Below are 13,478 nucleotides of genomic sequence, written 5' to 3' on the forward strand. Positions count from 1 at the left end.
TTGAATTTAATCAAGTAACCGCTTTTATAGATTTTTTTTAGGATAAAACCATCAATTCTTTGGGGTGGAGGCACATTAAAGTCATTCACTTCACTACGCAACTCTCGTAATGAAGCCTATGTTTGGTTAGAAGGAAAGAGAGAGAATAGGAGTCTTTTGGCTTAATATTGCAAAAAAACTGAGTTTATTTCTAATATGAGTATTGTTCAAAATTATTTTGGAAAATGAGATAAGAAAGTGAATTTCAGCAACACTATTATTGAAATTCTAACAAAAAATATGAGAGAGGAAAGATAAGTGATGTGATGGGAGGAGGGAGAAAAAAATATGAATTTCAATAATCTCATTACCAAAATTCTTGTTGCCCGAGACTCCTTCCCAAGTGAGTGTGAAGAGCTCGAAGTGCTAGTGCTAGGTGGGGTGCCCAAAGGGAAACCAATTGTGGCAACCAAGTTGCCAAAATTGTGGGGGAGTGAGGAGAGAGAAAATAAGAATTGTGGCAACCAAGTTGCTAAAAATGGGAGGAAAAAAAAAAAGAATTGTGGCAACCAAGATGCCGAAATCTTGGGGAGGAATTTAATAGTAATTTTGGACAATGGATTGGAGGGGAAAAAATGTGGCAATTGATTTGTGACAATGGAATTGCCGAAATCTTGGACGGAATTTAATAGTAATTTTGGCAATGAAGTTGCCGAAAATGAGGGGAAAAAAAATTATGGCAGCCAAGTTCCGAAATTGGAGAAAAGAAGATTTAGGCCGAAAATTGGAGGAAAAAAAAAATTGTGGCAATTGATTTGTGGCAATGGAGGTGCTGAAAATTGGAGGAGAGAGAGAGAGAGAGAGAGAGAGAGAGAGAGAGAATTGTCTTGATAAAAAAAAATTGGATTCTAATTCTAAAAAGTACACATTCTTATTCTTTCCGTGTGTTAGTAGTTTTTTTGACCGAAGCAGTTTGGTTTGTGTGTGTGTCAGTAGTTTCTTTGCATGATTTGCCATATGAAACAAATAATGATAGATTCAAGTACATTGTTTCTTATTCTCAAAAAAAAAATGTACATAGATTCTTATTCAATGCTAGATTCCTATCCATGCATGAGAGAAAATTATGGAAGAAAAAAATGATTGATGTGCACACTGTAAACAAAAAAATAAACAAAGAAACTGAGATTTTTGCAGAAATTCTTTATAGAGATTCTTTGTAGAGATTCTTTGCAAAAATTCTTTGCAGTAAATATATGTTTATAATTAAGTAATTTGTTTGTATCAGCATGTCCCACCTTGGTCTGTGTTGTGTTGTATTTAGTCAATTGGCGGATCTAGTTATACAGTTTAAAATCTATGAATTTAACTTATATGAAACTTGCATCCTATTTAAACAGCACTAATGTTACTGAAGTTTCCATGGTTCTTATGTTCTACTCCTTTTCCCCTACAAATTATATCACTCTTCTTCTCTACTCTTATTCTCCTCATAATTCTATCAACCATTTTCAATTCATGCGTGTCATACATTTTACAAAAACTATAAGGAACAACACTTGCAAATATCTATCCGTTCTTTATCTCTTACAAGGTGAGTTACATCTCTTAAGTAGTTACTTTTCTTTTTATAATATTCATGTTTATACGTTTTATTGTTAAATTATTTGTTCATGAAAATCTTGTTTTTGTATTATGTGTTTTGCAACATGAACTGATTTGTATGATATGTTTTAAATTATTTGTCCATAAATTCTTGCCTAAAATTTCATATAGCAAAAATATAATTCAAAATTGACATAAATTTTCCTTAAAGAAATACTTACTTTGTTAGCCTATAATATACACGTATGCTATAAGAAAACCCAAAAAAAAAATGTTAGTATATGCTCATAAACCTTAAAATCTAAGTTTTAGATATAATAATAATAAAGAAAATTGTATGATATTAGAAATATTTGTCTATTATCGTATAGATGCATGAGAAAATTATATGATATGTCTTGTTTTAGAAGAAACAAAATGAAGAACTACATAAAATAATTAACGTAACCATAACAGATCTTTCTAAATGTTGATGTAATGCTAAGTTACTTAAGAAAAGGGAAACAAAAAATAATTTTAACTACAATCCTTTTTAATAGAATTCTCTCAGCTCTAGCTGTTTAAATATTGAATATTTTTAATGGATTACCTTCTATTGCATTTTAATGGTTGTGTAGTGTTAATATATTAATACTATTATTATTTTTTAATGTGAATGGAAGAAAAGTTGTTTTTTCTCATCCATTCCGATGAAATAATTAAACATGGCAAAAATGGGGTTTATTATGAAGGGTCACCTCCTTCTATGCTTCTATTAAGGCAGAGTGTTACATTTGAAGATCTATACGATGGAGTAGCATCCACGCATCATATAAACAAAGTAAATTCAAAACTTACTATTTTGTATAGATTTCATTTTCAATGTCATCCACATCCTGTGATTTACCAACAAGTTTTGGTAGAAGATGATAATGGTGTCAATGCAATATTTGATATGTTAGGCTACCAATATAGATTTGTAGGTTCAAAGTTGTACGTGGCTGTAAAGCCCATAAGAAGTCACCGAGATGTTTTTCTCATTCAATATGGCAACGAAAGACCGATTGCATCGTTTAATTATTCACATGGCAAGCACTTTCATAATCCATATGCCACTCATATTGGTCATTATTCTGAAGATGCGACTCATTCCCCAATCAACATTGGTGGTGCTGACTATCATGCTCTATATACCCATGTTGCAACTGAGGACCAACATGTTCCTTATCAACCAATAAATACCAGCGATGCTAACTATGATAACCCAACTGAGCACATCGCATCAGAGACTACTTGTTTTGAGTTTGAAGCTCAGTATGACCATAATTGCGTTAGTTGAACTAACATACTACTGTTGTGTAGATTACTTTGCTAATCGGTATACTAAGGCACGCGCAGAGGTTACAACCAGTGAACTTATTACAGCTTATGCAAAGAACAAATTCAATAAATGGAGAAAAAAAAGGCACCAAAGCATTCAATTACTATGTTCAGTCATGAAGATTATTTGTTTGAAGTTAGAACACCAATAAACTCTAACTTTGCATATTGGGGTAATCATCGTCATAAGGTAAATATGAGGCAGAGAACTTGCAATTGTCAAAAAATGGCAGGTTTATAAGATTATGTGCTCACATGTTATTGCCGTGTGTACATATCAAAACATTTCTGCAATGCGATATATCGACCGCTGCTACCATTTGGAAGAACAAGTTGCTTGTTATGCACCTAGATTTCACTTGGTTCTAGACAGAGTACATTGGAATGAGCCTGATTTCCCGGTCTTGTATCCTAATGTCAATCTGCACCGTACAAAAGGTCGACCAAGATCAACTCGGTTTCAAAATGAAATGGATTTAGGGACAGAGCATCTACCAAGGCCATTGTGCAGTACCTGTAAGGAAGAAGGCCATAGTAAAAGAACATGCCCCACTCAAACAGTGGCTAGCTCCATTATTGATCAAACTAAATGACCCAACATAAGTATTTTTATCTACTTCAGTGGATTGGTTGGACTGTATTTTTTTTTAGGAGTTGGACCATATTGTTAGTTTGTATTATTTGAAAGAACAAGTTGGTAATACTCCACAATTTGGACATCTTTGCAATAACTCAAACTGTCGCATGACTCTTTTTGGATGGTAATACTCCACAATTTGAAAGCAGAGCAATGACGCTGTTATAATCCATATATGTTTTTCTACAAGACAACATAGATGCAAATAATTACCATACGGTATCCAAACAACCTGCAATTCCAATTACAATAACTATGTTATAATCGATCAAGATAATAATATAACTAGCAAATTAACCATTGATGCATTGTGACAACATATAATACATGTTGATTATGACGTGTGTCGTGATTAGAACGGTATGCACGTAGAACATGTGTTGGTGTGTGAGTAAAAGTTCTCTTAGTCGCCCACCTAGACACAACTAATGATTGCCACTGATTTTAGGGTTTGGAAGTATCAAAGATAAACATTACAGTATACAAAGTTGTATAGAAATAGAAAGTAAATATTATACTTGCAACCGTATGGGTCGTCACTGTTTAAATTCGTTAAATTTATTGGAATTGGGGTCAGATATGGAAGATACTTCCAAGCCCATAATTGTAATATGAAAACAGGGCCCGTAACCTCCGTGCTTTTTCTAATAGCAACAATACACAGCTCTTTATAAAGGAAAGCAAGTGTGGCACTACCCCAGCTATATTCCCCAATTACACCAAAGTCCGCTAAGAGCTGGAGAAAGCAACAATGCAATCTACTTTGGCTCTTATTTCTAAATAGTAAAGCTAAAACCTGGAACATGTATGCCCTAGCATACTGTTGGATTGTTACAGCATTGGCACTCTCTGGTAGGTTTAAGAATGTATTCCTTACCCATGTTATTCTAAGGCCACCATCTTTCAATGCTGTTGAAGGTGGTGTAACCTCAAGTAAATTCTGACAAACTGTTTCCCAATCCAAATTAGTGGGCTCACACACTGCATTGCCATCAATAGGCAATCTTGTAACGATTGATATATCTTGTAAAGTGGTCGACATTTCACAAGTAGGTAGGTGAAATGTATGGGTTTCAAATCACCACTGCTCCACCAAAAAAGTAATAAGACCCTAGTCAAGATCTATATGAGGTAGGCGGGTGACACGGTATAGTTTACATTGATGTAAATATGGGGCGATACACTCATCTAACTGCCGGGGGGGAGGGGGTGCAAGCGGTTAGGGTCGCACTCGTAAAGTGGAAAACTGACATTTAAAAAAAAATGTACAATGTTATGTTGCTAATGTTGAAATTTTTTTTTCATGTAAATTGAATAATTGTAGATATTATTAGGACATTAATAAATTTTGATCTCGCAACGTATATTGCCTTCCATTACATCATTAGAAATGTGATATTGTTGTTGGATTAGCAGAGAAGGATCGAATGACCCAGACTCCATTTCAAATATACCCCACATTAAATGCTACAATGAGTTAAACTGTGCAACAACCATTACCTCTATATTAGTAGGAAATTGTCTATAAATCAAACTAAATTAACAATTTTTTTTAGACTAAGATAATCTCTATGACATTAATGAATTGACAATAAAGTACTATTAAGATCTTGGTCAACCCTAAATTAAATAGAACATAAGAAATTAATCCTAATCATACTCATACTCATAATTGGAATGGGATCAACCCTAATTATCGTATTCTTAAATTCATACACACATAATATAAAGTATAGTGTAAGTGAATATGCCTTTTCACAATCTATATATATAATAATAGGTAAAGTTGAGAGAAAATCCAATTAGATTTTAAATTGGAATTAAATTAGAGTCTAATTTTACGTCATGTGTCCCATTTAATCTAAGTTTTTAAATTTTTGTGCCAAGTGAGTTAATTCAATGTAAAAATTGGATTTTAATTAGAGTTTAATTTTGTGTCATGTGTCCCATATAATCGAAGATTTTTAATTTTTGTGCCAAATGAGTTAATTTAATGTAAAAAACGATGAGTCCAATATAATTAAACCATAAAAAATATAATTTTTGAATGATTTTATATTTATGAGCTTTTTATTGGTATAACTAAAAACAATTCAACTTTATAAGTTATATATATATATATATATATATATATATATATATATATATATATATATATATATATATATATAAAATTAATAGTCAAAACTAAGAGAAAATTCAATTAAATTCTAAACTGGAGTGTAATTTTACGTCACATGTCTCATCTAATTTTAAAATTTATGTGTCAAATGAATTCTTTGGTGCAAAAATTAAGAAGTCTAAATTCAATTAGATTCTAAATTGAATTTTCATTGGAGTTCAATTTTGTGCATGTATTCCATCTAATTTTTTTAATTTTTGTGACAAGTAAATTATTGAATACAAAAACAGAAGAGTATATAAACACTGAGATTAAAAAATTATAATATTTGAAGGTATATTTTTTTACAAACTATCTATATAAAAAATTACAAACTAAGAAAATAATTTCCAATTAAATTAGGGGGCCGAGAAGTTTACTACAATCGCGATACGAAGTGAAGGAATGTAGGAATTATATAGTGATACTTGCAAAAAAATAAAGAAAGAACAAAAAAAAAACATTAAGATAATCATAAATATCTTAAAAATATATATATAATCCTAAATAAAAACAAAAGAACAATAATACAAAATAATAAAATTGAAAGAAACTCAAATAAAGGATTTATGAAGCAAATTTTTTAATAATAATAATAATAATAGTTTTAGCAAAAATAATCATACACACAGTAATTAGTATTAACTATAATATAACCATATATAATATTTACAATATATTAGCGTATAATATTTATAAAGCATATAATTAATTTTCATTTTCCAACCTATAACCACCCTAAAAAGTAAAGATTCAAGAAACTTAATAAATTTTTATACCAACTGTAAGTGCACAATTGCACCTGGACCCAAAGACAATCACGGGCTCAGGCCCAATGAGCCTTAAACAATGAAATTTGTAGAGTGTGGGCTTGAAATCTAGATTAGAAGTACTGAGAACCTGATAACAGGCTAAAAGTTACAAACACTTGTAAATAATAAACGATAATTGCAAATAAACCTCCTCGGACGTGAGCCGAGGATTACTTCTGTATTATTTCTCTTTCTTTCTTAAAGGTTACAATTCTTCTTTTCTTTCTTTGTTTCTTGGACCCCCCTTTCTTTGGCGTTCATCCCCCTTAAATACTTCTTTTCTTGATGCTTTTCCACGTGTTGCTCCAACCCCCCCTCCTAGATATTTCTTTTCTTAGTGCCTTTGAATAGTGACCAGAAGTTTCAGTTCTACTGTTCAGGGGTCACTTTCCCATTAATGCGGCTAGGGAGGTAGGTGCAGAGTCTTTAATGTGGAGGTGGTAGCCTTTGCTTTTGGTATTTTTCTAACACCGGTGTACCTTGAAGGTTCAGGGTTTCCCCCCTTTAACCAACAGTCTTTCCGGAATATTGCCTCGACCTTCATAGTGAAGCTTCGAGTTCTCCTGGGTCTATCCGAGGAGAAACTTACCCTCGGATGCGTCCTCGGACCCTCGGCGTATGGGCCGATTCGCAGTACTAACTGATTCTTAGCTTAAGAGCAGGTCGGCCCTCCTTGTTACAGCCCAAAGGCCCATATGCCCACTTGGGTCTTTTTACTCCCCACAATAGCCCCTCAAAACTCTATTTTTCAGCATCCGAGGAGAAAAATAGGGTTTTGATCCAACGAGAACTTTCCCCACACGTTTTGTAAATAACCGCGCGTGTGAAGACCGTTTCGCGTTCCAGAGGATGCCACTTGGCGGTTTTATTTTCAAAAACGCGCGCATTTATTACCGTAAGTTACACCTTGTCCCCCACGTTCAACAGTGAGATGAGCATCCAACGGCTCTTGTTACTCTGTGAAAATTTAGGTGGGACAAATGTAATTTCGAGGCCGCTTCCCGCACGTCGTGACGCTTCGGGAACCTGCGCCCTCATTTATTTCCTCAGAGGCTAATCCCATCAAAACATCAGTAATCACCTTTTGTCTGCAGAAATCCATGAAAATTCGCACAACTTGAAATTTGTAAGTTCTTATTCTTTTTCCTTAACCCTTTCTCCTCGGATCATGTCCTCGGCTCCCCTTCTAACTGTTCCCCCTCTTAGAACTTAGTCTTTCGTTTCTTTCTGATGGGAAAGTTTAAGTGTCTAGTAGATACCGCCGCTGGGATGGAAGGTTTTAGGGCCAAGTATCGCATTCCCAGCGACGTAGGTTTAAAATACTGCCCGGTGGAAGCCGTGGCCGGTTCTAGGAGAACCGGAGAGGTCATCATCCCAATGGTCGCCTTCGTAGAAGGTGGGATGACCCTCCCAATGAAACCCGTAACCAGGGAGTACCTCCGTAACCACCGGTTGTGTCCCGATCAATGCGCTCCCAACGTTTTTAGAGTTTTGGGTAGCGTCGACGCTCTAAACGAGCAGATGGGTCTCAACCTTACCTGGCACGACATTGTTTTCACGTACGAGTGCCATAAACTTACCAATGTAGGTTATTACATCAAATCCCGTTCTAGCGTAGTTAGGTTAATCTCCTGTCTGCCCAAGTCTAATAAAGGCATGAAGGATGACTACCTCATCGTCTCTGGCAACTGGCACGACGGCCCCCACTGCCCAGTTGAGTAGGGAGATCCAGGTGCGACACCTTAGGATTTAACTTCCCACCTCATAACTCCCTCTAACGTTTATAAATGTGCATTTGCATTTACTTGAGCGACTAACTTTAATTTATTGCATATCCTACGAATCTAACCGTGTTTGTTTATTTTGATGTCTTTTTTGCAGACAAGCAACTCGTGCGCCCACGTTTAAGCCATTGCAACGTTGCCGATTTGAATCGAGTGCTACGCTCCGAGGTGTTTGTCAGTGAAGACTTACAAGTTAGGGCGGCTCATTTGTTACTAAGGTATAACCCTATCTCCTCGGACTTCCAGGAGATCGAGAACGCAATAATTGCGGGTGACCGAAGGCGTAGGAGGATTCACTTAGCCCGACCCCACTTCTTGGCTGACCACGACGTTCCTGACACCCCTCACACCGTTCTGTACCATCATCCTATTGCGGCAATTCCCCTCGCCACGCACTCTCAGGCAACAGTTATCCCAGAGGATCAGGTGTCTTCGTCGAACACATTGGACGAGGAGATAGACAGGTTCCAACTCGAGGACGTTCCACGACCTCGCGGAGGCCCATTCGTTGTTCTTTCCGACGAGGAAGAAGAAGCAGCCGAGGCCTCTGGGATTGCGGGTCTAGTGATAGCGCGTCTAGACGACAGCTCCTTTGAAGAAGAAATGGACGAGCTGAAGGACCTTATGACCGCGAGAGGCGTCCGACTGGCAAAGAAGGGAACAAGGGGGTCCCAAGTTCCCCCGGCTTTACCACCACCTCCTCCTCCTCCAGCCGACCCCAAGCTTCCGGGCGAAGATCCCAAGAAGAAAAGGAAGGCGGAGGCCGATGGGGCTGGTGGTGAAAAACAAAAGAAGATAAAACAGCCCGCGCTAGCCCAACAGCAGAAATTGGACAAGGGCAAAGGGCGCGCCCGCTCAGTTGAAAGCGGGGAGATCAGAGACGTGGCCGAGGTGCGCCGAGCACCAGCTACCTGGTCTCCTGACTTGAGACTGGACGGCGCACCAATTCCCTGCCACTCCAGCATTAGGGCAGTCCAACAAGGCCACGCCCACCACTTGCGAGGTGTTGGAGCGTCCTCTTCTGCTGCCCAAGGACATGGAAACCTTGGAGAAGATGGGCCAGCCGCAGCTGTTCCTCTCGTTAAAAAGGGGTCTAGCTCTGGTAAGTTCCATCTTACACTTATACTCTAGATTCATTTGTAGACACTTTACCATTTTTAACCTCCTGACGTTTTTTATAGTCCATCCAAGAAGTTTTCGCGGCCGAGAAGTTTGTGGAGGACTATCGGAAGCGAGCGGGGATGGAGCAAGAGCTAAGGCAGGAGACAGAAAAATCCCTAGGCCAGGCCCTAGCAGAGAATGGGAAGATCACGTCGCAGCTGGCCGACTTGAAAAGAGAGAGAGATGGTGCAAGGCCAGCTTGAAGACGATGAAGACCCAAGTGGAGGGGCAGCGTAAGCTCCTTCGCCAAAAGGACGACGAGCTCTCTCAAGCCCAACGAGTACGCTCTGACTTGGAGAAAGAGCTTAAGCAAATGAAGGAGGAGGCTCGCAGCCATAAGCTCACATTGAAGGCCGTGAAGAAGGCCAGCTATCAGGAGGGGGTAACTAGAACGCAAGAACAGTTGACAGAGGCCTTCGTGGCATTGTGCCGAGAGTACTGTTAACAGGTCTGGGGAGAGGCCATGAATGTAGCAGGGGTTCCTCCAGCTTCCGAGCTGAAGAAGCCCAAGAACATCTGGCTTCCCCTAGACATACAGGAGATAGAAGACCCTCATGTAGCAGCCTCTCCTGCCCTTCCTCCTGTGATGCAAGAACTTGTTCCTGATCCTACAGAACCTGAAGGTTCCTATAAAGAGAAGGACAAGTGCGATGGCGCCGAGAAGGAGCAAGTTCAAGACATGGAGCCCCTCATCCCTTTAACAGACAAAGGGAAGCAAGTTTTGTCCACCTTTGAGCTGGAACTGAAGAGTACCGAGGCTGGTAGCAGCTCCCTCCAAGACCCCCTGCACAAGCTTAAGGCCTAGGATAGAACTTTTTGTACTCCTCCCCCTTTTTTTTGCTGTATATGATTAATGAAGAACAGTTTTATTCAACTTTCCTTCGTGTCGTATTTGTTTTACTTTATTCTTTTTGTGCTTGTCATGAAAGTTCTTACTAATAAATAGCTAAAGGAAGAACATAATAAATAAGTCTAACTCCACCAATCAAACAACTATAACTTCAAAACAGCCGTATAACTTACTTTGGACATTAATCAATGCCTTAGTTAAAAGACCCATATGATGTGAGGTATTGCTTTCAGTAGGATGTAGGGTCCGAGGACCATTTATTACAGAAATTTGTTTAACACTTAAAGATATAGAACTTCATATCCGAATTAATGAATTGTAAAATACTGATTTGCACAAAACGTGTGATAAGAATAAGAACAGTGACAAGATATTAAGAATAGTAACTTCAAATGTTAATTTTCCTAAAGTAGAAGGTCCAAGGACCCGGCATAACTAAGGTTTTGTTTAACAAATGACAAGATATCAATTTCCACAAGGTTTGTGGTCCGAGGACTACACTTAACCAAGTTTCTGTTTGACTCTTAAGAATAGTAACTTCAAATGTTAATTTTCCCAAAGTAGGAGGTTCGAGGACCCGGTATAACTAAGGTTCTGTTTAACAAATGACAAGATATCAATTTCCACAAGGTTTGTGGTCCGAGGACTACACTTAACCAAGTTTCTGTTTGACTCTTAAGAATAGTAACTTCAAATGTTAATTTTCCCAAAGTATGAGGTCCGAGGACCCGGCATAACTAAGGTTCTGTTTAACAAATGACAAGATATCAATTTCCACAAGGTTTGTGGTCCGAGGACTACACTTAACCAAGTTTCTGTTTGACTCTTAAGAATAGTAACTTCAAATGTTAATTTTCCCAAAGTAGGAGGTCCGAGGACCCGGCATAACTAAGGTTCTGTTTAACAAATGACAAGATATCAATTTTCACAAGGTTTGTGGTCCGAGGACTACACTTAACCAAGTTTCTGTTTGACTTTTAAGAATAGTAACTTCAAGCCCCAGAGGTACTTATAACTTTGAAATGCTAACTAACAAAAGCACATTTTATTAATAATAATACCTTCTAAGGTTATTTACATTCCATGGGCGTGGTACAATTCTTTCATCTAGGTCAGCTAGCCGATATGACCCTATGCCAGCTACTGAAACAATGCGATAGGGGCCTTCCCAATTTGGTCCTAGCTTACCCCAAGCTGGGTTCTTAGAAGTGCCCACAACCTTTCTTAGTACAAGATCACCAGGTGCGAGTGGCCTTAGCTTCACGTGGGCATCATATCCCCGTTTTAGCTTCTGTTGATAATAAGCCATTTGGACCATAGCTGCCTCGCGTCGTTCCTCAAGTAAATCAAGACCTTTCTCCAAGAGTCCATTGTTATTCTCCGGGCTAAAAGAACTCGTCTTCAGGGTGGGAAAACCAGATTCCAGAGGTATAACCGCCTCGGCTTCATAAGTCATAGAGAATGGTGTTTCTCCCGTGGACCTGCGCGGTGTAGTCCGATACGTCCACAGAATATGTGGGAGTTCTTCTACCCATCTGCCTTTCGCATCGTCCAACCTTTTCTTGAGCCCACTAACTATGACCTTGTTAACGGCCTTGGCTTGCCTATTTCCCTGAGGATAAGCTGGGGTGGAGTATCTATTTATGATGCCCATATCACCACAATATTTCCTAAAAGCCTTGCTATCAAATTGAATGTCATTGTCTGATATAAGCGTATGTGGTGTTCCGAACCTAGTGACGATATTTTTTCAAACAAACTTCTTGGAATCAACGTCTCTGATATTTGCTAAGGGCTCAGCCTTGACTCATTTAGTAAAGTAGTCCGTCCCTACGAGTAGCCATCTTTTGTTACCTGTTGCTCTCGGAAATGGCCCCACTATGTCCAATCCCCATTGTGCGAAAGGCCAAGGACTGGAGAGAGGATTAAGAACCCCTCCAGGTTGATGAATATTAAGGGCGAACCTCTAGCATTGATCACATTTTCTGGTATAGTCCTGAGCCTCCCTCTGCATATTAGGCCACCAATAACCCTGAGTCAGGGCTCTATGGGCTAAGGACCTTCCCCCAGTGTGGCTTCCACAAATCCCTTCATGCAATTCTTCCAAAAGCATTTCCGTTGATTCCGGGTGTACACACAACAAGTACGGTCCCGAGAAGGATCGTTTGTACAATTTCTAATCCTCGGACAACCAGAAACGTGGCGCCTTTCGACGTACCTTATCCGCTTCAGACTTGTCCTTAGGAAGGATGTCGTTCTTAAGAAAAGATACAACCGGGTCCATCCAACTAGGTCCAGGCCTTATTAGATGGATGCGAGCCGCATTGACAGCGGTAAGAGTTGGCTCTAGCAAATCCTCCACAAGGATAATCCTGGGCAAACCCTGAGCCGAAGACGTTGCTAACGTAGCCAAAGAATCGGCATGTGTGTTTCCACTCCTAGAAATGTGAGCTAAGACGAAGGAGTCAAATTTAGCCTGCTGACGCTTGACCTGGGCCAAATATTCCTGCATTCTTGGGTCTCTAGCCTCCATGGTCCCCGTGACCTGGCCGACCACTAACTGAGAGTCCGAGAACGCATGAACTTCCTTTCCACCCATCTTATGTACCATGTTCATGCCCACCAAGACTGCTTCGTACTCGGCTTCATTTTTAGTAGCCGAGAATGACAGCCTTAGAGATTTTTCGAAGACAATTCCCTCAGGGGATATCAGGACAAGTCCGACACCAGACCCTCTCTGATTAGCTGCCCCATCCACATACATTTTCCAAGTCGAAGGCACTGCGGCTGTGATCACACCAACTGATTTTTCATCCATGTGTGCCTCTTTCAGAGTTTCTTCTAGCAATGGTTCGGTAAACTCTGGCACTAAGTCAGTGAGGACCTGGCCCTTCACCGAGGTGCGAGGCTTGTATTTAACATCAAAGGCTCCCAAAATGGTTCCCCATTTTGCCACCCTGCCAGAGTAATCGGCATTGCGTAACATCGCCTTAAGAGGCAATTGGGTCAGAACCACCACAGTGTGAGACTGGAAATAATGAGGAAGCTTGCGCGTGGCGTAAACTATGGCCAAAAGCGCTTTCTCCAAGAGCAGATAGCGCACCTCGGCCTCATTCAAAGACTTACTAAC

The 13,478-nt window shown here is 39.1% G+C and overlaps 1 protein-coding gene across 1 annotated transcript; it reads right to left on the bottom strand.

Moving 5' to 3' along the window:
* Positions 1-3,360: 3,360 nt before the first annotated feature.
* On the bottom strand, positions 3,361-4,622 carry LOC142608868 (serine/threonine-protein phosphatase 7 long form homolog). Its single transcript, XM_075780528.1, has 2 exons — positions 4,099-4,622; positions 3,361-3,457 (listed from the first exon to the last, which is right to left on the bottom strand). The coding sequence occupies exons 1-2, from the start codon at positions 4,620-4,622 to the stop codon at positions 3,361-3,363; spliced, it is 621 nt and encodes a 206-aa protein (XP_075636643.1).
* Positions 4,623-13,478: the final 8,856 nt, after the last annotated feature.

Source organism: Castanea sativa, chromosome 9 (assembly GCF_040712315.1).
Source record: "Castanea sativa cultivar Marrone di Chiusa Pesio chromosome 9, ASM4071231v1".
Lineage (NCBI taxonomy): Eukaryota > Viridiplantae > Streptophyta > Magnoliopsida > Fagales > Fagaceae > Castanea > Castanea sativa.

Bases quoted from the DNA above. Each gene is read 5' to 3' on its own strand.
- LOC142608868 (XM_075780528.1), bottom strand. From the start codon at position 4,622: ATGTCGACCACTTTACAAGATATATCAATCGTTACAAGATTGCCTATT. The intron at 3,458-4,098 runs GTATAATATTTA...TCTTCCTTACAG, and splicing joins GACGACCCATACGGTTGCAA to GTACTGCACAATGGCCTTGG.